The sequence below is a fragment of the Camelus dromedarius genome, chromosome 9 (genome assembly GCF_036321535.1).
Source record: "Camelus dromedarius isolate mCamDro1 chromosome 9, mCamDro1.pat, whole genome shotgun sequence".
In the NCBI taxonomy this organism is placed as follows: Eukaryota; Metazoa; Chordata; class Mammalia; order Artiodactyla; family Camelidae; genus Camelus; species Camelus dromedarius.
The window spans coordinates 44,829,655-44,855,008 of record NC_087444.1 but is presented as its reverse complement, the minus strand read 5'-3'; the positions used below and the strand labels follow the sequence as shown (position 1 = coordinate 44,855,008).

The 25,354-nt window shown below is 49.2% G+C and overlaps 2 protein-coding genes across 3 annotated transcripts; both read left to right on the top strand.

The window, feature by feature from the left end:
- Nucleotides 1–3,007: 3,007 nt before the first annotated feature.
- Nucleotides 3,008–5,177, top strand: MT4 (metallothionein 4). Of its 2 annotated transcripts, none has more exons than XM_010988448.3 (3): nt 3,008–3,087; nt 4,321–4,386; nt 4,915–5,177. In XM_010988448.3, the coding sequence occupies exons 1-3, from the start codon at nt 3,057–3,059 to the stop codon at nt 5,004–5,006; spliced, it is 189 nt and encodes a 62-aa protein (XP_010986750.1). In that variant the 5' UTR covers nt 3,008–3,056; the 3' UTR covers nt 5,007–5,177. The 2 variants fall into 2 exon arrangements, with proteins under 2 accessions (XP_010986750.1, XP_010986751.1); XM_010988449.3 differs by having other exon boundaries at nt 3,017–3,087; nt 4,324–4,386.
- A 17,280-nt stretch (nt 5,178–22,457) lies between these two features.
- Nucleotides 22,458–23,438, top strand: LOC105102682 (metallothionein-2). The gene is made up of 3 exons (XM_010996098.3): nt 22,458–22,605; nt 22,917–22,982; nt 23,203–23,438. Exons 1-3 carry the CDS (start codon nt 22,578–22,580, stop codon nt 23,292–23,294), a joined length of 186 nt encoding a protein of 61 aa, XP_010994400.1. The 5' UTR covers nt 22,458–22,577; the 3' UTR covers nt 23,295–23,438.
- The last annotated feature ends 1,916 nt before the right edge of the window (nt 23,439–25,354 follow it).

The window sequence follows — 25,354 nt, the reverse complement described above, 5'->3', positions numbered from 1 at the left end:
ATGCTGAAGTCCCTTACAGAAAATGGCAAATACAGTCTGGCCTCCACAGCCGTGGGTTCCGCCGCCACAGATACGGAGGGCCGATTGTATTGTCTAAGAGTGGATTTAAGCTGTGCCCACCAGCCCCTGCATGTTCTTGTGGCAGCGTGTGTGTTCTTATTTTCCTGCTGCCGTGCACAGATCAGGAGCCGAGAGCCCAGAAGATGGGCAGGAGGGGAGGAGGGGCACGTGGATGCGCTTCCCCAGGCACTGGACAGCCTGGGTGCAGCCGACACAGAGTCAACACAAACTCTACTGCCCGATGCCACACATGGTCGTTTCTACCTGCACAGCCCAGAAACTGGGAAATATCCTCATGCTTGGGGATTGGATTTTGATATTACCATTCAGTTGAGGCCTTAAGCAACATCGCAGTGCCTGTCATCCAAGGAAGAGGCAACTCCTGGCCCAGAGAATGAGGAGGGAGGAGAGATGGCTTAGATTAGGGTGAAGGAAAATCCTTTCCTTTCTCTGGGCTCACTTGGTATGGCCAGACCTTCAAGGCATTTATATCTGTTTCAGGGCACTCCCAAGAGAGGTGCAGGCAGGAGTGGGAGAACCTGGCCCTGCCAGGAGATGGGCTGCAGCTGGGCTGGGAATGCAGGCCTAGCTAGACGGATCCAGCCTCTGGACTTTGAAAGCAGTCCTGCCTGGTTGTGGGTTTCCAGGGCTGAGATGTCCTTCTGCCCTTCTGAACATTAGCTCTGTTTTTACTCGCCCTTGGCTCCCCAGTGCCCAGCACAGTGCTGGCCCTTGAAAGGTGCCAAATGAATGAACATGCCTGGATCCCCTACTAGGCTGTAAACTCCTTTCAGGCAGGGACCACTTGGGATCCCTACAAAGTGGCCCCTACCTACCCTCCCCAGTGCCCTGATGACCACAGGGCTGAATCCCTTTCTCCTCATTGGAAGTTCTCAGCTCCAACCCATGGTTCCATGGGTCAGACTGAGGCCCTGGTGGTCCTTGTGGATGAGGATGGAGACCCCACTAACCTACAAATGGGAGGAACTATCTCCATTGGTTGTGGCCAGGCCCACTTCTTTTATGGCCTTTCTGAATGGTGACAGCATCTTTCAGCAGAGGTCTTCTGGACCCACATGCAAGAGATTCATTCACTCATTCATTCGTTCACTTACATTTTCACTCACTCCCTCACTCATGTCTTCAGTCATTTGGCTATACATGTGATTCATTTACTCTTTCAACAGCCACCAAACGTGCAGATTATTGTGTGCATATAGAAATGTTTTAGACACAGGTCTTGCCCCTGAGAGCTCCCAAATTGGGGCGAGGGGTGTAAGAGCCATGAACACAAATGATCAAACAGCAGAGTAAAAAGTAGTAAATGTCACGAGAAATGTACAAACATATCACCGAAGCACCAGAGAAGAAGAGATTTCTTCCATCTGAGAGGGGGGAGAGATCAGAGGAAGCTTCCTGGAGTAAGTATAACCAGCAGCAGCACCGGAATTTCTATATGGAAAGTGGGGTGAGGATGGCAGCTTGCGGGGGAAGCTGCATTGTCTGGCGGGCACTTTACATAAGACTGAAGAGTAGTCAGCTGCCTAGATCAGAGAATGAGGTTATAATGGAGATTGGGGGAGGTGGTTAAATCTCCCCAGAGTCTCCTCTTGCTTCTGCCACCCAAGAAATGGAATTTGAGCTCATGCCTCAGTCAACAAGGAGGATTTATTTGGGTTCAGTGTGACAAGGAAAGGATGAACCCCTAACAGAAGCAAAGGCCTGGAGGGGGGGAAAGTTCAAGGCAAGGACAGGGAGACTGGAGTCCTCAGGTGTCAGGGGAACAAGAAGAAGGGAGTAGTGGGCAGGGAACTTGGAAAGGTAAGTTGAGCTTGGAATGCAAAGTGAAGATGTTTGGGGTTCATTCTGCAGATGGTGGGAGCCATAGAAGGTTCTGGGCAAGAGAGTGACATGGCCAATGCTGGTTTCAGGGCTGTATCTCTGAGGCAGTGAGGAGAATGAGGAGGAGGGGGTGAGACCGGAGGAGGCTAGTTCCAGGCTAGTGCCCTAATGGTCAGGGTACAGAACAAGGGTACAAGTGGAGAACCCCATACCACCTGACTAAAATATTTAAAAGTTGTAAATCAAATTAGCAAACAAAATAGGTTCTGCCCTCCTACCTTGACAAAGACAGCTTCATTGCAACCTGGAACATGGAGGTGCCGGGAGATCCACCCCATGGTCCCACCCCAATCTGTTGCCCAACTCCCCAGGCTCCCCACCCCTAGCTCTTCCCTCAGCACACCCGTGGGCACACAGCCCACACGTCCAAACTGTGCACCCCCAGCGAACAGCCACCCCTCAGGCCTAGAGGGACACACACTGGCTGCACATCTGCCCCTGGAAGCCTGGGGAGGAGGACTGAGCAAACCCTTAGAAGCAAGTGGGCTTGGGAAGATAGAAAATTCCAGAATCCAGAGGGCTCCATGTGTGGTCTAGAAAGAGAGCTTACAGGCTCTGGCTGGGCACATGCCCCTGACTTTTGAAAGCAAGGCCAGGAGAGGGCCCAAGGGGGCCTTCTAAATCCTAGGGCCCAGAATAGGGGTCCCCACATGCCGATGGTAAGGGCTTTCATAGTCAACCAGGAAGACAGAATGAGACCTGGGCCAGGGCAGGAACAGCCCCTGTGAAGGAGGGAACAGAAATGGCAGATGATAGAATGGGTACGACTTGGGGAGGGGACACAGGTGGCTCCTAGTCAGAGCACTGTGACTGCCACGTGAGCCTGAGCCTGGCTTCCTGACACCTTGGCAGGTGGGCAGGTACAGCCACCAGAATGACTGTACTGCTCACCTGCTCCTCTGCCCTCCTTTTGCCTGCTCTCCCCAACCCCCAGACAGTGGCTGGGCCGTGTGCAGGGCGTCTGGCCCCAGGGAGAGGTGGGGTGAACCCAAGTCTACACCCACATGGCTATAAATAGGGAGCCTTGAGCAACTGCTCACTCAGCCTCCCTTCCCCAGCTGTGACAGCATCAGAGCCTCTCAGACACCTGGACCATGGACCCCGGGGACTGCACCTGCATGTCTGGTGAGTAAGGATGCCCACCCCAGGGTCCCATGACCTCTCACCAGCTTCCTACAGGGAGCCTGCAGGACTTGGATTAATGCTTCTCTTCTTCCAATTAGAAGCACCAATGGGGTTTATCCCAGACTGGCCACCTCTGGGGCAGCTCCTATGCTCTGTTGGGTACCAGCTTGATTTGCTAGAATTAATAGCCTGGCTTAGGGATGACTGTGGGGGGTACCTAGTAGTAAGACCCTGCGGGCAGCCACCAGGGCAGGGGAAGAACTCTGACCCAGAACAACCTGCTTTTAGTCCTTTGCTGCCATTCACTCCTGACACTGATTACTTCCGGGCCTCAGTTTCTTCATCTCAAAACTAGAGTTACTCATCGTCCCCAGCTGCCCACCTCCCAGGGTTGCTGTGAAAGTGCATCTTAAAGCATTTGCAGATGTCAGAGGAGTTATTAGAAGCACAGGTGGACCTCCAAGTCTGAAACTGCTTAATTCCATGGACGCATGTTGGCCAGGAGGAAGGAAGTTGGGGTTCAGAGCCATCCTGGTTTTTATGGCCTTGGGAAATAGTATAAAGAAGTCTTACAAGCCTCCTTGGTCCCTAACAGGACATGTCTGTCCCCAAAATTTGCCAAAAAGACAAAAGCTTCCAGCATTTTGAAACTCAAAATTATAGGTGGGATTTTTTCTTTTCCAGTGTAAATGGTCTTTATGACATGGAAACAAGTTGTAGCTGGGGCTCTCACTTTGGGCTTGTTTCTGTCCTTTGCTCTTCCTCCTACCCATTCAGGGCTTCCATCTTGCCTGATACCTTGAAAAGGTGAGGAGGATATTAAAGGCTTCAACAGTCCCTGGGGGACCTTGGACTTGTAGAGTTGGCTTAGCCTAGTGGTTCCCAAGCCAGCTGTGCATTAGAATCATCTGGGTTGCTTTTTAAAAATACTGACCCCTTTTCCCCACCCAGACCTATGAATCAGAATATCTCAAGGTTGGCCTGAGGAATCTGCATTTTAACAAGTGCCCCGGGAGGATGCTGATGCAGCCAACTCAGTTTCCATCTAGGGACTGTGACTAGGGAACCACTGGACAGTCCTTACTGGGGTGATTCTTGGCAGCATCTTCACCCTTTTGTCCAGCCACTGCCCAAGGACAGCCCAGAATCTCTGCCACCGTGATAGCCTAGAGCATGCCTGTGTGCCCCGCTCCACCTTGGTCCTCATATTTGTAGCTCTGTTCTTTTTTCTAGCAGGAATCTGCATCTGTGGAGACAACTGCAAATGCACAACTTGCAACTGTAAAACGTGTCGAAAAAGTGAGTGTGGTGAGCGGGGGCACTGCTGGTCTGGCGCTGGGAGAGTCTGTTCCTGCCATCCTCAACCCTCCAGCCATCATGGGATTGAGGGGGTTCTGGGTGCCTTTTACCCATTTGGGAGGGATCTAAAATAAAAGCTGAGCCCCCAGGGCTACAGCCCACCTGGGGATGAGGGCATCCACTGTGTTTCAGAGGTTTGGATAGGAAGAGGACTGGAGGGGGTTTGAGCCTGCCCTGTGGTGAAGGGGATAGAGCACTGGCCCGGCATCATAAGCCTTTGGATCTGCCACTGTCCAGCGGCCTTGGGCCAAACCTTTCCCCTCCCTGGGCCTCGGATGGACTTTGAGTGACCCGAGGTCCCTTTATGCTCTAATATCCCATAACTTCTGGTCCCAGGTTTTTTGCTCATGTAGATCAGAGCCTGTGTGTGGCATGCCCTTCTTTTTCTACTTCTAAGTGGTGATGGGGGAAGTGGTCATATGGGAGAGTTGACCCAAAGCTGATCTGTCCATCTCCTGACCCTTTCAGGCTGCTGTCCCTGCTGCCCCCCAGGTTGTGCCAAGTGTGCCCAGGGCTGCATCTGCAAAGGGGCATCTGACAAGTGCAGCTGCTGCCCCTGAAATGCATCCATCCTCGTGCTGGAGACGAGGTCTGGGAAGCATCTGTACAGTGCGTTAGTCAAGAAGTTGAATGATTGTACAATAGGTTGTGCTTTTTATAAATCTGCCCAAGTCAGGTGTTGGTGATGTTCATGTGAAGTGCTTGGAGCAATAAAGTTTACACTCCTTGTTGTCTGGTGGCTCAGAGCATTGTTTTACCCTAACCCAGCAGGACCAAGAAGGGCTGAGCCTGTGCGTATGTGCCAGCCTGCACCCCTTCTGCAGATGGCTGCTAACCTCGAGATCCTGCCGCTCTACCTGAGGGGTTTCTCCTGCTGCATGAGCTTGCTTGATGCATGCACAGGGCAGGATGCCCCTGGGAATAGCCCTTAACCGACAACAAACAGGAGCTAGTGGATTAATACCACCAACATCTTTATCCTGACAGTGGGATAAATGTGAGTCACGTTCTATACCATCTCCCAGAAGTCCTCAGCAGCACTGAACTCCAATAGCCCACGGAGGTGACCTGCTCATTAACACACTCCTTATTGCTTTCCTTCCTTCCCTGCCCCACTTCTCCATTCTCCTTCTGGGGCTTCCTGGGGTCCCCACCCAAAGAAACTACTTGTATAGTGTCTGCTTTGGGGGTAACCCAATCTCTCCTAGAACAGTGTTGGCCCCGAATGCCTTGTGCGAATGATGCTGTTTAAGGGACTTTAGCCCTGAACCAGCCATGAACAAGTAGGTCTGTGCAGATCTAAAGAAAACCCCCAAGGCCAAGACAATAAGGGCATTAGCTGGTTGAGTTATCTGGGTCCACCTTTAGGACAGGGTAACTGGGCAGAAATGGACCAGGCAAAGCTGGAGCTGTTCTCTGAAGCTCTTGCATTTCACAGAAGTCAATGTAAAGAGAAACTGAGTTCTTTGTTATATCCCCCACCCCCAGCCCCAGACTGCTGACACATGTATCTAGTGCTCACTCCACCAGCACAATTCCAATTAAGTTTGATGATAATAAGAGCTGCCATTATACACCAGCTAAATGCACCAGCCCCGTGCTGAGCACTGCACACACGTGCTCCCCGTTTAATCCCTGTAACAGCTCTGCAAAGGGTGGGTTGTGTGGAGGAATCCTTGATTTTTTAAAAAAAATTTTAATGTTTTTTAAAAGTGAAGTACTGTCAGTTACAATGTGTCAATTTCTGGTGTACAGCACAGTGTCCCAGTCACGCATATACATTCATATATTTGTTTTCATAGTCTTTTTCATTAAAGGTTATTACAAGACATTGAAAGGGGGGAGGGTATAGCTCAGCATGCATGAGGTCATGGGTTCAATCCCCAATACCTCTATTAAATTAAAAAATAATAATAAATAAACCTAGTTACCTCCCCCCAAAAAACAAAACAAAAAAGACATTGAACATAGTTCCCTGTGTTATACAGAAGAAACTTCTTAAAATCTATTTTTAAAATTATTTTTAAATAGGTCTTCATGAATGGTGTACAAAACACAAAAGCTACAAAGGGTATAAGACTCCTTCCCACCTTTGTGCCCCAGCCCCAGGACAATTTTCACCACTGGTGTCATCTCCCAGAGATATTCCATGGCTGCATAAGCACACTGACATAAAGCGTGTCTCTCTCTCTCACACAAACATGCACGCACGCACGTACATAATATGTACCCAGGGAAAGTGGGCAAGTGTTTTCTCTCAGAGTAAACTCTCTGCCGATTTTTTTTTCCCACTTAAGAGAGGAGAACAGGTAGAAGGAAGACCCCCTTGTCCCCTTTCCTACAGGATAGAAGGTCTCTAGACAAACCCCCACAAATGTTCCAAAGAGGGCAGTTCCAGCTGCCTACTGGGGGCAACAGTGAAGACTTCCTGCTGGAGGTGGCACTGGAGCAGGGACTTGAAGAACACACAGGATTTTAAACAGGTAGAAATTATGGCAGGACATTCCATGAAGAGCTAACAGCTTGAGCGGAGGCGAGGAGCAGGAAAGCCTGGGGTATATTTCTGGGTTAGCATGGGTTCCATTTGGTTGTGAGAGTAGGTGGGGGCCAGTCTCTTCCTTGGAGAGACTGGAAAAGTAGGCCAAGGGGAACTGGAGTCTATCACTTGCTAGTTCCGGATCCTGGAAGGTTTCTGAACAGAGAAGTGCTCATTGAGCACCAATTACGTGTTAGGCAATCTGCATGAAATCTCGTTTAACGCTGTCCATAACCCAGGAGGTAAGGGGTGTTAGCATCCCCACTGAGTAGCTGAGGGGATCTGGGGGATTCAAACTCATCTGTCTGACACCAAAGCCAGTCACTCTTAAGAACTTCAGTCTTCACTCACTGTGTTTAGGAAGAAGATTCTAGCAGTAGTGTCAGGGTGCTCCAGGTTAGCGGGCAGTGCAGTAACCCCAGAGTGGTCCCTGCAGTTCAGGAGCCCTGAGGGCTTTCTCTGGGTTCCCCAGTGAAAGTGGCCCCTTCCCCCTTCATAACTCCCTCCCTGTGAGCCACAGATGTCTGGCCCCAGCCATGCACAAGAACTTCCATGACAGAGTGACCCTTGAACCCCAACCCACCAGCCTCTGACTCGTGCAGGGTTTAATGACTACTCCCCCATAACCCCCACTGAGGGGAGACTGCAGGCCCCTCTGTCTCTACTGAGGAGTTTCAGCCTCTAGGAACACTCCACATTGCAATCTGATGAACCAGGAATAAACTCTGAGAACCAACAAATTGGCACGGTTGCTGGGGTCATCCTGGCCACCTTATAAAACCTGAAAGAGAGGAGGCAGTTCTTCCCGCCTCCTCCCTCCAACACCCCTCATCCCGCCAATGGCCAAAGAAAAGAGCCGACCCTCCTTGTGGCCTTTAGAACAACACAAAAGTGCTGATGCCCAGCTAGGGAGGACGCAGGAGGGAGGAGACAGAACCAGCAGCCAGGTAGGATTTGAGCACTCAGGGGGTCAGCCTGGTGTAGGGCAATAATAGTTCCCCAACTGCAGTCCTTCGAGAACCACTTGCACGCTTTCAGTCATAACCACATGTCATACTTATATTTATTTTAAAAGGAAACTTTGTATCACTACTGTAGAGAAGAAATGGAATCGTTTGTCATAAACAGGGAGTAACAATGGAGATATGGAGGAAACGAAGCAAGCTTATTACATGTTTAGCTAGGTCCTGGGGCAGATTGAGGCTCCCTTGCTGTCCTTTCCCTGACACCTTACCCTCCCTCTGTTAAAAAGGGGAGCTGGGCAAGCATGGGAAAAGCATTGAAGACATCCTAAAACCAAGCTGAGGGAATCAGGAAGATTGATGGAGAACCGAAATGGTGAGTCCAGGTTATTTAATAAACTCATCTCACTTTGAGAAGCTGGACCACTGGTATCAGACTTGGAGTTGAGACGTGTTTCAAGTTCCAGCTTCACTACAACATTGCTGTATGACTTTGGACAAGACCCTTGCTGTTTCTGGGTCTCCTCGTCTGTTAAAATAAGACAGGTAGTTCCCATGGCATGGGTTTTTGGGAGGAGTCTCAAAATCACTGCTCAAACCCTGGGGTGAGTGGGGCAAGGATAGGACAGGAAGGGGAAGGACACTGCCAAATTGAGGATAAGACCCCAGGTGCATCAGTAAACTGGTGGCAGTTGGAAAGTCAATGTCACAAAAGGCAAGAATTGGGTCCCAGAACCTAGTTATGGCAACTCACTACTGTCTCAGGCACAAAGATGTGGTCCCTTGGAGATGAGAGCTGGGCCCTTGACATTGTAGGGATGGGACCTGGTCCAGGCTAGGGCTGGCCTGGAGTGGAGAGTCCATCTATACTAGGAGGTCTAAGGTCAGGGCTTTGATGACCTCTTAACTGCTCTCAGGTGTGAAAAACCACCTTTACCGTGGGCCAGGCTGGGTTGACTCAGGGCCACTGCAGGTCACAGAGGGCCCATATAGGGCATTTTCAGGGGCCTCAGACCTGCCTTGTAGGTAGAGAAAGGAGGCAGGATAACTTCCTTTGTTGCCAATCTGAAGATTCTGAAATTCCATAAAGTTTGCTTAGGGTATCACAGCATCTTTGGCTATCCAGGAGCCTGGCACCTAATAGGCGCTTAACAGCTGGAATTCATGGCAAATTGAATTAAAGATATCAGGGCAGGCTGAATAGCACTGTGCTTAGATTTAAGTCCTGGCTCTGCTTCCAGGCCAAATCACCTATTCTGCCCAGCCTCAGTTTCCTCCCCCTGCAAAATGGGTTAACAGTACCTACCATAGGGTTATTGGTTGGAGTCAATAGGATAATATGTGGAGTGTTTAGCTCCACGTGGTGCTTCTGGTGCCTAGTGCGTAGAAAGCACTCAGCAAATGCTGGACACTTTCCATATTAGTCACTAGCAGTCATCTGGTTGGCCTATATGAAAAATGGGAAGAGAATTCCTTGCTAGTTTTTGGAAGAACTGGAACTAGAAACCATGGGGCTCCTAGACCAGTGCCCCTTCTCCTGCTTTAGCTGCCCCTGTGACCAACATTGCTCATTCAACATTCATTCTACTAATAAATCCAGATCTCTCCCCGAAATGACTTCATCTGCAGATTAAGTATATTTGTTAACTCTTTTGATAAACTACTATTTACCCAGGCTCCTAAACTCCTGGCCAATTTTCAGTCACAGGAGAGTAAATTGGGAAACTCTTTAAGAGTGATCTGATCACCCTGAGTGATCTCCAGCCCTCAGCCTACCTGGTCCTTCCTGCTGGCCCCAATCTAATTAAAAAGATAAGCATCTCCATGAACTCCCTTCTCCCAGGAAGCACTGGAATTGGGTGCATCAGTCCTCCAGGGTGAAGACTGATGTCTGTGACTCAGCTGGCCCAAGCCGAAACCTGTCATCCTCTTCTTTGTTTGAACTGCAGCTACAATTCAGGAAGCACAGAACTGAGGTTAACAATGGAGCTCGGTGTTAGCTGGGAGCTATAGGGATCTCAGGCTCCTGCAGGGTTCTCATCTGACCTCCTGAGTTTCAGATTCATTTGCAGATGGTTGGTAAGAGCCAACATGGTTAAAGCCCTGCTCTGAGATCCTTCCAAGTGCCATCCGATTTAAGCCCCTGACAAACCTGTTCCCATTTTACCCTCAAGCAACCCAAGGCACAAAAATGTTAGCAACTTGCTAGTAACTTTCCATATTACTAGTAAGTGGCAGAGTCAGACTGTGAACGTAGCCGGCTTGATTTCAGAGCTACTCATTCATTCATTCATTCATTCAATAAATGTCTCCTGTGTACAGGACACTATTCCAAGCACTTCAGATGTGCCAGTGAACAAAAGCAATGATTCCTTATTGGATCACGGTGCTTAAATTTTAAAGGAGACAGCACATAAGCTTTACAAAAAAATAAGGTATTTAGTTTGTTAGAAGGTGTTAAATGCTATGAAAAAAAGAAAAGATAGAGCAAAATATGAGGAATCACGAGTCCAGGGGGTTTGAGGTGTGTGTTGCAGTTTTAAACAGGGTAATCATAGTGAGCCTCATGGAGAAGGTGAAATTTGAGCAAAAAACTTAGAAGAAAGGAGGGAGTGAGCCATGTGGCTATCTGGGGAAGGAGCATCACAGGCAGAGGGAGCACAGAATCATTTTACATTGTGAGAATTAACAAGGGGTCAGAGGAAAATAAAGGTAGGAGTGAGGAGGGACCCTCTGGAGCAACACATCTATGTGAAATGCTCTTCAGAGGTCACAAGCTGAGAACTGGAGGATGAGGGGCCAGCCAGGTGAGGAACGGGGGAGAGGGTGTTCCAGAAAGATGTTATGGTTTTCAGACCTCTCAATATCCTGGTCACCCTTGGGTGTGGGGTGCTATATTAGGGGTCTCCAGGGAAACAGAATCAGTAGGAGATATACAGAGAAAAAGAGTATGAGAGATATTGATTGATTTTAGGTATTGGCTCACATGATTATGGACACTGAGAAGTCCCACGATCTGCCATCTGCACACTGGAGACCCAGGAAAGCCAGTAGTGTAATTCAGCCTGAGTCTGGAAGCCTGGGAATGGAGGTGCCAATGGTGTAAGCCCCAGCCCAAGTCCAAAGGTCTGAAAACCAGGAGTCCAAGGGCAGGAGAAGATGGATATCTATTTCCGCTCTGGCAGAGAGCAAATCACCTTTCCTCCACCATTTTGTTCTCCTTGGACCCTCAACAAATTGGATAATGTCCACCCACAATGGTAAGAGTGATCTACTGATTCAAATGATAATCTCTTCTGGAAACATCCTCACAGACATACTCAGAAATAATGTCATAACAGCTATCTGGGCATCCCTGAGCCGGGTCAGATTGCCACATAAAATTACTCATCACAGTGGGAGATGCGGGGAGATGGTTCTCCCAGCTCTGAAGACTTAATCCCAGGGAAATCTGAGAGGCCTGAGGGGAAACGGCGGGGAGGCAGCTTTGGCTGAGTGTGTTGGCAGCACATTTCGCCTGGCACTGAAAGTCCTAGATATTGAGGCCTTGAATGGGGCCAAGGCTAGGGCCTAGGCCAGATGAGTCTGAGGCCAGAGTGCTCTTAGGCAAAACAAAAACAAACAAGAAATGAAGTGGTGAGCTCTAACATCTGAAATTGGACAAAACCAATTGGGAACCAATTTGGGTTTCACGTTAAATATCTTGGGATGTTAAAAGATAGCATCTCCTCTCTGGACTCTTCCTTATTCCTCTTTTTTTTTTCTTTTTCTTCCTTCAACTTTACCGAAACTTAGGCTTGTGGGCCAACACACAGTAAACTTGCAAAAGCCTGGAGAAACCATCTAGCTCAACCCCTTAGTTGAGGCCATTTGCAGCACCCCCCCAACCTAATATTTTGGGGGTGGGGAGTTTCCAACTGACATTTTAAAGTGCTTGTTCAGCTCAGATTTAGAACAGAGGATCAGCTTTAAATGGGGATGTTTCCGGAGCAAGATCCAGTCTCCTCGCGAGTCTCAGTCTGTCCCACTCAGCAAAATCAAAGTCTGGAGATGCACCAGACCCACAGTCATTGTAGGGGGAAGCCTTGGGACTTCCACAAAGGGAGGGCTGCAAGTCCTAAGGGGACATTGCTACCAACCAGGGTCCTTGGACTCTGTAATCAATAGAAATCGAAATCAATAGGAGGCCAGGCGAGAAATTCAGGCAAGGTTTTACTGGGGCTCGTGCTGCAGCACCAGGAAGCGAAAACAATAAACAGGTGTCCTTGTTCTATCTCTGAGGAGGGCAGGCTTGTTCCTTAAACAGGACGAGGGTAGGGGCCGATTGGTGGATCGGGCCAGAGAGGTGGCTTAAGTAAGCTGCCCAGCCCTTTGGTGGTGCTGCGTGCAGGGATCACACATAGTACCTTGCTTTTGCTCCCGGCAACTCAGAAGTGGCAGTTGGTTTGTGGCCTTTTTATATACTGTTCATAAATTGCTGTGACTGCACATGCATGTGGTTATTTTTAGACACATAGTTTCTTTGAATTCTGTTGCTCCAGGAGACGTTTGTCCAGCTGCAAATGCAAGCACCCTGGTGGAGTGGCCCAGGTCCCAGCCTATCTCATCATCTCTTTTAAAAAAGGTAAGTTGGGATGTGAGAGGGGATAAGATCCCTTTGGAAGGGCTTGTGGAGGAACTTCCATTCTTGGGGAGGCAATAGGTGTTCCAACCAAATGCCAGATGCTAACCCCTTCCACCTCCACCTTTCAAATGTTATTGCAGGGATCCTGGGATAAGTTTTTTTTCACTCTGCCTCTAGACGAGGCTTGCCCTTGTGAAGCCCAATACAACCATATGAAAGGTGCTTGCACTACAAGCAAGAAAACTAAGTGAGGCCTCCCCATGGGGGCCATCATGTGACTGCCCTGTCTCAAATGCCATTAGCAATCCTTTCTTCTACTTCTTTACCTTTGATCAGTTGTCTCATGCTGTTCTTTGCTCCTCTGTCTTCTGGGGATTAAGTGTCTTGACTTGCTGAGTGAGGATACTGAGACTGAGAGTAAGGACATGAACTGTTCTGTGTCCAGATTCTGTGGCTGCCTGCCCCTTCATGCCAATCTCTGCCTCCTCTTCTAATCTCTGCGGCTGTTACAGGATGCTCATCACTGGATTCTGGAGGCCCATCTGGATAATCCAGGATGATCTCACCTCAGGATCCTTAATTTAATTATGTCTGCAAAGCCCCTTTCTCCAAATAAGGTAATAGTCACAGATTCCAGGATTTGACATGGATGTCTCTTGCCGGGCCATTTTTCAGCCTACCACAGGCACAAAGGACTCTGAGAAACTCAGCAGAAGGAACAGATAAAAGATCTGCTTCCGTCTGAAGCTAGGATGCAGCTAGCTAGCACCACCATCCCTCCCCGCCCCTCCATACTCCCACTAGTCACCCCAGGCCTGCCCTTGAGGCCTTCCAAAGTAGGTCCCTCCCCAAGCCAGTTTGTGAGACCCTTTCAGTGGTGTTAAGCTTGTCTGCCCAGAAGACAGATGAGGGAACGAAGTCCTAGAGCAGCAGGGTGGCTCAGCACCCCATTTGGGCGAATCTGGCGCACAGGAAAATCCTAGAACAAGGGATAAAGGCGGAGGAAGGATGAGGCAGGGAAGAGCTGGTAAATAAGAACACCCTTTTCTCTCCCTCCACTTTCAAAGGCGAGAAGCACGCACTTTCTGCGGGAGGCCGCTGCAGCGGTCCACACTGGCGGGCAAGCGGGCGGGGAGTGTCCCCTGTGCACACGGTGGGAAATGGGTGGCTGCTCGCGCACGGCGGCGAGTTGGGGAGGGCGGCGCGCGCCCGGCTGTGCAAAGGGAATTGGGATGGGGCGGGGGCAGTGCCCCTCACCGGGCACACTGTGTGGGGGTGGGGACCGCTGCCGCAATGCGCGCCTCCGCCCAGGCTCGTGATCCCAGACGGTGAGAGGGGGCGCCGCGCGCCGAGAGAGCCGGCTGTGCATGCGCGCCCCCGCCCGGGGCTATAAAAGCCTCGCCACCTGCTGCCGCTAAGTGCGTCCAGTTGCCAGAAGCCAATTCACCTTCTCCAGCGGCAGCTCTTCTCGACATGGACCCTGAGACCTGCCCCTGCCCTACTGGTGAGCCCCCGCCCCCATCCTGCGGTAGAGCGCTCCCCTTTACTTGCAGAGAACCCCATGTCCTACCCCTTGGCTAAAGGACTTTTGGGGGAAGGGACCCTTATTTCTCATTTGTAATCTCATGAAGGATGGGGCGGCTGCATCCTAAAGGGCACTGAGATTTGGCACGCCACTTCCTCCTTTTAGGCCTGGCTCCACCCCGAGTTTTCCTGCGTTAACCCTTCCTGTGGCACTCCCCTCTCTAGGTGGCTCCTGCACCTGTGCTGGCTCCTGCAAATGTGAGGGATGCAAGTGCACCTCCTGCAAGAAGAGTGAGTGTGGGGACTCCTCTGCCTCTGCCCATGACTTCTGTGCTCCCCTGAGTCAGCATCTGTCCATGCAATATGCAGCGACCTCTAGGCCCCCTATTACGTTGCTTCCTACCCTTACTGGAACAGAACCACTCTCGGAAGGCTTAAGAAGCACAATCGCAAGGGTCCCTCCATCAATGACTGACACCTAGGCCTGTGGCAGGGTGTTTTTGTAAATTCCTGGAAGATTGCAATGGGCAATTGGGATTGAAAACTGCTCCCCTGGTCCAGCCCCTCCCCTCAAAGTGTCCAGAGCCTGGGGAGCCATTAGTGAGCCTGGGGGTTAGATCTGGGGTTGGGGTCCCTTAGGCCCTTTTGGGCCTTTTTGGATCCCTTCAGTTTTACCTCCCCCGAATCTTCCCAAAGCAGTGTAATATGTAGGGAATGTAGAAGGTGGGGGGATGGGGAACGCCCTTATTCCTTTGTGTGTAAGACTAGGCACCGGCCCCCCATGGGTCTCCTGGACCCCCTACACCTGCACCATCTCTGCTCCTCCAGTTTATCCTTCAGGGCCCTTTTCAAGGCGATTTACCCTGGATATTTTCTCCCTAAGGCTTCACACTCCCCCAGCTCAGGCTAACCCCACCATCCTGGGGACTCCTGCACTCACTGAAGGGGCTGGGTGCTAGTTACTGGGTACCCCTCTTCCACAGTAGCCCAGCATGCAGCTGACACACCAGAGATGCTGAGTCAACCTAGGTGTAATACTAGGAAAGGGGCAGTGAACATCCTCCCTTTTGATGGGGACAGGTGGCAGAAGAGAGGCCATCAGACTGGGTGCCCCTGTTTTATCTGCAGGCTGCTGCTCCTGCTGCCCCGCGGAGTGTGAGAAATGCGCCAAGGATTGTGCGTGTAAAGGTGGAGAGGGCGCTGAGGCTGAGGAGAAGTGTAGCTGCTGCCAGTGAGGATGTGCCCCCTCCGTGCGAAACGTGTGTAAATAGTGCTTCATGGCCCAGTGCCACCTGTCCCCATAGTGAGGCTGGGCAGTGTGTCCCCATCCCCTGCTAGCCACTGGCAAGTGACAATAAATCCTATGAATAGCATAAGCTAAGGACTGGTCTCTTCTTAAAGGGGATTGGGGGTGGGGGTAGAAGGAGCCTAATATGAGGGAACTGCCCATTTGAAAGGTAAAATCCTGAGAGTGGCCACTGATCTATTTGGGGTGGGGACAGAGCTCTGGGGGCAGAATACATCCTCCCCTCACTTCAGATGGCACATGACCCTCCTACCAAGTCAAGCTCAACTCTGGGGAAAGACAGGAGACCAGACCCATATAGGTCTGTCGCTTTCTCCCACCTTTCAGCCTCACTGTCTCTATCTGTACAATGGGGTTGGAGGGAAGTTAAAACCAGACTCTAGCCCCCAAGTCCTGCAGTTTCTGGAATTTTCTAGTTGCTCCTGCAAAACTGCCTATTTTCAGAGTCATCAGAGGAGAGTCCAGGAGGCCCGGGGCCGTCTTGGCAAACTGTCAGCTGCGTTTCCAAGGTTTCACTGCCCTGAAAAGCCTGTCTCCCCTAAACAGATGGTTCAGCTCCTTTTCAAATCTTCTCATTTGGCAGTTTGTCCTCAGCTCCTTCCTTCTTTAAGGGGAAGTAGGGTAATAAGAGCTTTATCCACAGAGGTTGTGGTACAGCCCTTGATGAAAGGGAACACTCAGATCTACCTGGGTTGAATGGAAAAGCAAAATAGAATTCTGGGAGAGAAAAGTTTCCCAGTTAAGAAGACATGATGCTATTAACTCCAGTTTTCCTCCAAGTTAGTTCTTCAGGACAGTCCATTCAAAAGCCCACTGGGATTTTTTTTTTTTAAACCTAATGGGCTAAGTTTGGAAAAACAGAGTGCAAAAAGAGCCAAGCCAGTTTTGAAAAGAAACAACCAAAAAGGCTTGCTCTAACCCCCTAGCAGTACCTGTTCTAAAGCTCTAGGAAGCAGTGTTGGCTCAGGAAGAGATCAGGAGGGCAGAGAGGATAGTTCAAAAACAGACCCCAATGCAGCTGCAAGGAAGAGATGATCAAATCAGTAGCAAAAGGATACACTAGTTAGTGGAAAATGTAGAAACTGTTGGCTACCCTTTTGCATATCATATAAAAAATAATTTTCAATTGACTTTCAAATTTCAATTCAAAAGGCCCAGGAACAAAATCAAAGCTGTATAAGAATTTGGAACAGGAAAATAGGAGAATGCTTATTACTTTGGGGTAGAGATGACTCTTAAATAAGATACCAAAAAGATTGATAAGTATAAGATTATCTTGCCGTTAAGTCCTCTTAAGCAATGTCCTTAATCTTACTTGATCCTAGAACGGTATGATTATTATACTCATTTTACAGATGGGGCAATAGGGCTTAGGATAATTTGCACGAGGTTTGTTAAAAGATAAACTAAGGCATATTAAAAATAAGAGTTTATTTGAGCAAATATCTATTTGAATCGGGCAGCATCCAATATAGCAGATAGGAGCTCCAAGGAGCTGCACAAAATGATGACTTTCACAGCAGAAGGGAGCAGGAACAAAGAAGTTACAATAGGGAAAAAAAGCAAGTTGATTATCGCAGTACCTTTCCTTTAGGGGATGGCTGGGGTCCATCCCTAACTAGTGCTGATCGGGTGACCTGATCGGTTAAAGATTCCATTTCTGGGAGAGCCGAAGTCTCAGTTTGGTGATGAGAGGCTTACATAAGCAACATCATTTTGGGCCTGTTGTCTTGTTTTTAACAAATCACATAGCTAGAAAGTGGTAGAGCCAGGATTTGATTCCAGGCTGTCTGACCAAAGTCTAGGCCCTTACACTTTAAAGGCTTATCTTCTCTGTTAGCTTCTGGCTTGCCTTGTGTTACAAAAGCATCGAAACAAACCTTAATCACCTCATACTCATCAGGATGGTGTCTGTCCATTTGGGCTGCTATAACAAAACACCGCAGACTGGGTAGCTTATAAACAACAGAAATTGATTTCTCACAATTTGGGAGGCTAGAAGCCTGAGATTAGGGTGCCAGCATGGTTGGGTGAAGCCCCTCTTCTGGGTCAAAGGCTTCTCATTGTATCCTAACATGGCGGAAAGGACTAAGGGCCCTGTGGGGTTTCTTTTATAAAAGCACTAATTCCCTTCATGAGATCTCCACCCTCATGACCTAAGCACCTCCCAGAGGCCTCAAAGGACACAAACACTCAGACCATAACAGATGACTACTATTTGAAAATGTTGGCAAGCATGTGGAGAAATTGGAACGCTTGTGCATTATTGGAGGAAGTGTAGAACTGTTGTTCCTCAAAAAATTAAAAATAGAATTACCTTATGACCCAGCAACTCCACTTCTGGGTCTATACCTAAAAGAATTGAAAGCCAGGTCTTGAGGCAATAGTTGGAGGGTATTTTAACAGTAGTTATTTAAAACAGTAGCAAATTTAAAACGTACGTGCCGTCCATCCAAAAAGTTCACTGTACCATGGTTGGTGTCAGCAGAAGCCTCAAAACCAGCTAAATATCCTTCAGGATGGAGGTATTAAAATGGTCATAATGAACAGCTAATAAAAAGAATGCTATTAGGCTCTGGGTACTGCTATGCAAAGACCTCCACAACTTATCATTAAGTGAAAAAAAAAGTTGCATGTATAGTATAATGCTAATCACATTAAAGGAAATTAAAACTCCACATCTGTATATATCATGTATCTATGGGCAAGGATGTCTTTGATGAGCTTGAGCATGATGGTGGTGACAGAGGTGCCCAAGGGTGTTGCTGATTTGGAAGAAGATCTTGTAGAGGTGGGGCTGCATGTCCCCCGGGCTGGTGTCAGACACCTAGTTGAGCTCCGACCACGTGGGCATCTCGGGCAGGCACTCATGCTGCTTCATCCCCTCCGTAATGTTGATGATCTTCTCGTGATAAATATAAATATTCATTCTATCCCACAATCGAGTGCCTGAATCCATCAGCCTCTATTTCTATTGCCATGGTGGCAGGAAACTACCCCCAAGGCAGTCCCTTCTAGTCGTGACCAGCTCTAATTGCAAGAAAGGCCTTTACCACCCACAGCAGAATCTTTATTCCTGGTTCTGCCTTTGGGACTGCAGAGCACAAGTCTAATTTATTCTTTTTGGCATGGTATAAACATCCAGGTGTAGAGTCAGAAAGTCCTGGGTTCAAATACCCATGCTGCCATTTATAGCTGTGTGACCCCGAGCAGGCCACGGAACTCTTCAGCACCTCATCTGTAAAACGTAGCATTGTGCAGAGGTCTAAGCGAAGTGAACTCAGAATGCCCTGATGCACACATAGTAGGTGCTGGCTGTTAGGCCCCGTGACTACTAAAGCAGATTCAAGGTACCTGCAAATGTGTTGACTACTCCCATCAAGACATGGGGTCTTCATCCTTCTTCCCCTTGAATTTAGCGAGGCTCTGTGACTTCTTGACCAATTGAATGTGGTGAAAGTGACCTGTGCTAGTTTAAAAGACTCACAGCTACCACTCCTGTCTCTTGATACTCTCACCCTTGGAGCCCTGAGCTGAATATAAGGACCCTGACTGCCCTGAGGCCACCATCTGAAGAGGCCACAAGAGGGAGCTCTGGTCTTTAGTTCCAGCTAGGCTCAGCCTTCCAGCCACGCCTGCCAGGATGCCAGACTCGTGAGTCAAGCAGTCTTAGATCCTCCAGACCAGCCCATCCACCAACTGAATGCCACCAAATGACTTCAGTCAATGATACATGAAAACAAAAGAATTGCCCATATGAGCCCTTCTCACATTCCTGACCCACAATACCAGGATAGACAATAAAATGGTTGTTGTTTTAAGCTGCTAAGTTTTGGGTAATTTTTTGCAAAGTTATAGATAATTGGTGTCACCACAGTCCACATATCTGAAGGCAGGTGTTTTCTGCTAGGTTAAACTTGCCCACCCCCTCAGCTGTTTCTCGCATGATGGGGCTTTGAGTCTTAGGGCCACTGTGATCAACTCTTTCCTAGACTACTGAAGCCCAACAGTGAACACAGCCCTCAGGGTGGTCTGCCCACCTGTGCCAGTTAGGGATCTATCCAGAATGATTTGAACAAAAGCAGAAATTTTTGACTCATGGTGGCTTCAGGCTTGGCTGGATCCATGTGTTCCAATGATATTGTCAGGTTCCATTTCCTTTACAATGAATTTGTTTTCAGGCTCTTTCTCATGGAGACGAGGGCTGTAAAAACTCAGCTTCACATCCTTTCAGGTTCAAGTGGAAAGAGGATCTGCCATTCTCCCAGCATCTCCAGCAGAAGTTCCACTGATTCTCTCTGGTTCATGGCTGGGTGACCCAATCAGAGCCAACTACCCTGGCCAGGGAGCCCATGGATGGGGCCTATTCCATCCAAGCCATATGGACTAAGAGTAGGGAAGAATGATTCTACAAAGGAAACCTAAGGGTACTGTCACTGGGAAAGGATGAATGAATGACTGGGCAGAAGAACCACAAATATCCACCTTAGCAGTTAGAAAGAGATGAAAAATCACCTCCCTCATTCTAGATGACATACTTCTATTAATGCAGGCTAGGGCCATATCATTGCCTCACACTGATAACTCATACCAGACTTGAAGAGGGGTATCTTTCCTCATCTAATGCCACTTGGCTTCTTTTCCTCACCTCCAACCATATGAGGAATGCAAGCATTAGAAATTCCTCCCTCTCTATCTCTGTCCCCCACAAAGTGAGGCTTTCATGGGTACAGAGATTAGCAAAATTGGGCCTGGGCTCCCCTTCACCTTCGCTGATTGGTCATCTCTCTCCTCAAAGAGTCAAAATGACTCAAGGGAGATGGCTTAGACCTGGAAGCAAATTTTACTGCCAACCCAGATGGCCTAACCTCAGGGTGATTCAGTACTTTTCAGGGTGAAAGCAAGCCTTATTGTCTCCTCATAGAGCTGGATTGTTTCACTTGAGTGGACAAGTGACCATCTGATTTATTAGAAACCAGAATTTTTGCATATATGTGTATATATGTAAATAACGCCACCACCAAAATCTGCCCACCACCCAAAGAGCAGCCCTTCAGTGCTCTCAGTCCACAGGGCTACTGGACGCAGTGAGATTTCTGAGACCTTAGCTCTAAAATCCGAGCATGTTTGCATGTGACCTGCAAATGCTAGTTCTCATCATTTGACAGACTAGTAAACTGAGGCTCAGGGGAGCCCTTGCACATATGGGCCCCAAGGTCACTCAGCAAGTGAGCGGCAGAGTGACCATTAGAATTTAGTCCTTTTGACAGTTCAGCTCTCCCGCCCTGCTTGGTGTTTTTATTTGAGTGAGTACACAGGTTCCAGAGTGGTGAAAAGCATTTTTTTTTAACTTTCCTTTTGTAATTGGCCCAAATGCAAAGAGGCCAGGCCTGGGAAGAAAGGAGACAAGGAAGAGATTACTCCCATTAATTGATTTGACAAATGTTTATTAAGTGCCTATTGCAAACTTGGCCCTAGGCTGGGGGCTGGAGACACATCTCAGGGGCAATGACTGCACCTGTTGTTTCCAGTGGCAGGCTGAGGTGCAGAAGGACACAGACATCACTCCAAGAACCACACACGTTCCTACATATTACAGCCATGGGAAGTGCCAGGAAGGAAAAGGACAGCCTGGTAAACAGTGTGTTCCACTGGCTTCCTGACCTAGCACAGGGGTCAGGACAGGATTCCAAGAGGAAGTGACGTTTGAGCTGAGTTATGATGACATTTGCACAAGACTTTACAGTAAATGCTGCCAGGACTGCCTGTCCTCCGCCCACCTCCTCACTAAACTCCCCACTGCAGCAACCAGCATTCCCTAAGTCCGCCAGGAACCTTCCATTAACCCGCTCCACTGATGACACACTCTGGATATTCCCAGGATGATGATCTAAGACCTGTTACACAGCAGCCAAGACACATGCCGGCAGGAAAGCAGGATGTGCCTCTTCAGAGAGGAATTTGGACACCACCTCTTCCCCTTAGCACCTCTAGGGAAGAAAGTTCTTGAGGGGTTTTCCCTTCCAAATGCCCCAGGGCACTGCCAACTTTCCAGCCGGCTGCTTTCTCCAGGGGCTGGAATACAACTCCTCCTCTTCCTCCCCTGCCTGGCAAAGACATTCTCACCCTCAGAGCGAGAAGGCTCTGAGTGGCCCACCTCCTGCCAGACTGGACTGTGTCTCCCTCTCTTTCCCCCCTACCTCCACCCTAGCTATGACCCTGGTATCACTTTTCCTCTTTTACTGTGGTGCTGAGTTTCCTGAGCACAAGGCTTGTGTCTTCTTGATTCTTATTCTGCCCTGTTGGTGATGCCTACCCTTAGAGGGCCTTCAAGCAGCTGCTGGGCCCACCGATTTGAATCACCAGGCTCTGCCAGTTGCTAGCTCTGTGACTTTGGGCAAGTTACTTAATCTCTCTGGACTGCCATTGTCTAAAACGGAAATGAATAGTCCTTACCTCACAGGGTTGTTAGAGCATTAAATGAGAGCTCGCACATAACACGCTTACTACCTTCCCTATCACACGCTGAAGCACTCGATATACAATATGTCACTAATAACCATCCCAAGGGTTTAATATGATGCTACACAATTATTAAGCCTTGACAGGTACAAAGAGTTTTTTTTGTAATCTGCCGTGACTTCCATCTGGCTTTCCATCTGAGCAGAATCCCCGAGACTCGCTTAGATCCGCTCTCTAACTATTCGGGTTCAAGTTACAGGGCACGGGGATGGGGGATGGAGGAGGGGGAAGGCGGTGGCGGGGGCCGTGCACAAAGCGGAGGGCCGAGGGCGAGGGGGGAGCGGGTGGCTCGGCGCACGGCCCGGCAGCCCTGCATGCGGTGTTCTGTGTTCGCGCTCCCACCTGGCCCCTCCCGCGCCAAAGTGGCCCCGGGGCGCACATAGGGCGGCTTCTGGGAACTGGTGCCCGGAGGCTCGTGTGCACAGCTTGGCTGGGTGCGCACAGCCCCGTGCGCCGCGCGGGCCGCCAGTGACTCAGCGTGGGGCGTGTGCAGGCGGCGCCCGACCCGCGAGGGCTTTTGCACTCGCCCCGGCTTCTTCCCGTTATAAAGGCAGCCCACCGCGCGCTCCGCTCCAGCACGCCCTTCCATCCAATTACTCGCCACACCTGGTGCATCAGTCTCTGGTCTCCGGACTCCAGCCTCCGCTTCAGCTCGCCATGGATCCTAACTGCTCCTGCTCCGCCGGTAAGAAATCTGGTCCGGGGCTGGGTTAGTTGTAGAGCTTGAGAAGCAATTTCTGACTCATCACTCCGTTTCTGGGTACTAATTGCCCCTTTCTAAAGCGTTCTGGTGTACCCACCTCTACTCTTGAAGTTAAACTAGGAGGGCCCGTTTTACCAGATAAAATCAGAGTTCATGGCTTACCGAAGTTCCCACGAGTTGGTTTTGGAACTGGGACTCGAACTCGGGCTCCTAGCTCCCATGCCCGCGTTCAAGTCTCCAGGGACCCTTTTTTTTTTTTTTTTTTTTTTTGACCCCTGACTTTCTCTTTGCAGGTGAATCCTGCTCGTGTCCTGGCTCCTGCAAATGCAAAGAGTGCAAATGCACCTCCTGCAAGAAGAGTAAGTAAAATTTTCTCTATGCCTACCCCTAACGCCACCCCCCGCTCCTACCCCCGCCAGGGACACACACACACACACCCCGCGTCTACCCGGAGGGAAATTTAAATACCGCTGCTGGGGCCCCTTTCCCGGGGAAGGTGGCGCCTCCACTGGGGAGGACGGGAATCTATTAATTCTTTGTCCCAAGCGCTCATCTCTGCCGTCTCCTTTCCTTCCCCAGGTTGCTGCTCCTGCTGCCCAGTGGGCTGTGCCAAGTGCGCCCAGGGCTGCATCTGCAAAGGGGCGTCGGACAAGTGCAGCTGCTGTGCCTGAAGTCGGGGAGACACTGCCCCAGATGTAAATAAAGCAATATGTACAAACTTGCATTTTTTTTTAATTCAACCTGAACCGTTTGCTAGTCCCCCACCCCACCCCCGCTATAAAATACATGAATGATAATAAAAGTTGTTGGCTTTATTCTGGCTGTTTTCCTTGGCTTGCCCTCAAGGGCTGGGGGTGGGGGGGGGGGGGTGGGATTGGACTAGAAGTACAGAGATTTGGTTTCTGGATGTAAATGTTAGTCCCTAACAAACTCAGTGCCTTGTTCAAGCCACATTACCTTACTAAGCTTCATCTTCAGTAAAGCGCAAGAGACTTAGGCCAGATGCCATAAGGGTGTTGGGTAGGTACAGGGTGCCTTCTGTTCTCATGTCAAGGGTTGATGGCCCAGAAACTTCTCATTCCAGAATTCTCATTCTCCATGGTTTCCCTGCCCAACTTCAGTTTCTCATTAAATTTTAGGCTGAAAATGACTAAAGGGGTGGAAAACTCCCCACCTGCTTTAATCCAAATAGGACTTCTAAAAAAACCCCTGTGGTGAAGGAACAGATTTTATTTCCCATCCATTGCAGACCTAAACCTTGGTTAAAAAAAAAAAAAGTTTAATTACTATAAAAATGCCATAAAAGAACAACACACGGAATATCAATAAATGTATGAAGAACAAATTAAAAAAATAAAAATTTTAAAACATCCCATATACGTTCATTGAAGGTGTCCACTGAGCACTGGAAACAGTTCACAGACTAACCTCAGAGTGTGGTCCCCACACACCTTGCATAACACAGCCCCTGGCACCCCAATGGGAACACCAGTCTTTGCTTGCATAGTGCTGCTGACAGGATACCGGCTACCCCTGAGAGCTCCCTGTGGTGATTTGGCTCTGAATCTTTGGAAGCTCTTCCATTGCTCAGACTGAATCCTGTCCCTCCAAAATCCAGCCGTTGGCTACTTGAAGGCAACAAAGTGACTAGGGATTTGGAGGGAATTACCCAGCCATTTACCAGCAAGAGGGAGTGTGCCTGAGAATTGGTTCCAGATGGAGTATTTCATCTGCCCACGCTGGGTGCTGGAAGATTCTCCAGTCTGGAGGGAGTGGTGGTGTTTATTTGGCAGGAGTGAGGTGCTCAGTGACTTGTAATTAATGCCAACGGTTTGTCCCGCTGGTTATTTGTGGAGGGAATTGCTATTTGATGTAAAATAAAAGGGAAGAATGAGTCACATGAACCAGGAGTCAGGACCATGCTTGCCCACAGGTGCCCTGTGTGAAGAGGGATTTCAGAAACCAGCCAGTGCTGAGTGCATGGGCACTGATGTCAGGTATCTCAGATAACAGCCTACTTTGTGACAAGAGGTATGGCCTGGGTAAGTTACCTAACATCGCTGATTCTCAATTTTCCTGTTTGTGAAGAGATTATATCTCATGTGGGGATTAAATGATAGTATCTTCATTCCTGGCTTAATAAACACTGGGTGTTATGAACATTATGTCCACACTGGCATTTGTGGAGACTCCTTTTAGCTCCCAACAGACTCTTGGGGAAGGCTCATTGGTTTAGGAGCATTACTCTGGGTCGGAGGTTTTAGATGGGATTGGAAATTGGCTGATCCAGTGCCAAAGGGAGTGTGGATGACCTGCCACGAGTCCCCCAGAGACAAGATGCTGCCATAACATTTGGACAGACTCAGAAGCGAAGCCTTTTCCACCCTCATGTCATTTCATCTGCACAGGAACCAGTGAAGAGTGAATGTGTGGGAGGGTTGGAGTGATTGCGCCAATTCCAGAGAAGTTAACCAACCTGACCAAGATCACACAACTCGGAGGTCAGAGGTCTGAACCTCTACTACAACTGACATCAGCCATCATCATAGCTGGCAGTTCATGCTGTCTCTGGATGCTAAATCCTGCCTCTCACTTCTCAGAGTTAGGAGGACCTTTCAGGATGGACCAGTTGTGCTCCTGGCTTGACACATGGGAAACTGAATCCCTGAGAGGTCACAGAGCTATGCAGACTGTCTGCTCAGTGCTCCTCCCACTGCTGCCTCTGTGCTTG

Bases quoted from the DNA above. Each gene is read 5' to 3' on its own strand.
- MT4 (XM_010988448.3), top strand. From the start codon at position 3,057: ATGGACCCCGGGGACTGCACCTGCATGTCTG. The intron at 3,088-4,320 runs GTGAGTAAGGAT...TCTTTTTTCTAG, and splicing joins GGACTGCACCTGCATGTCTG to CAGGAATCTGCATCTGTGGA. The intron at 4,387-4,914 runs GTGAGTGTGGTG...TGACCCTTTCAG, and splicing joins CTGTAAAACGTGTCGAAAAA to GCTGCTGTCCCTGCTGCCCC.
- LOC105102682 (XM_010996098.3), top strand. From the start codon at position 22,578: ATGGATCCTAACTGCTCCTGCTCCGCCG. The intron at 22,606-22,916 runs GTAAGAAATCTG...TTCTCTTTGCAG, and splicing joins TAACTGCTCCTGCTCCGCCG to GTGAATCCTGCTCGTGTCCT. The intron at 22,983-23,202 runs GTAAGTAAAATT...TTCCTTCCCCAG, and splicing joins ATGCACCTCCTGCAAGAAGA to GTTGCTGCTCCTGCTGCCCA.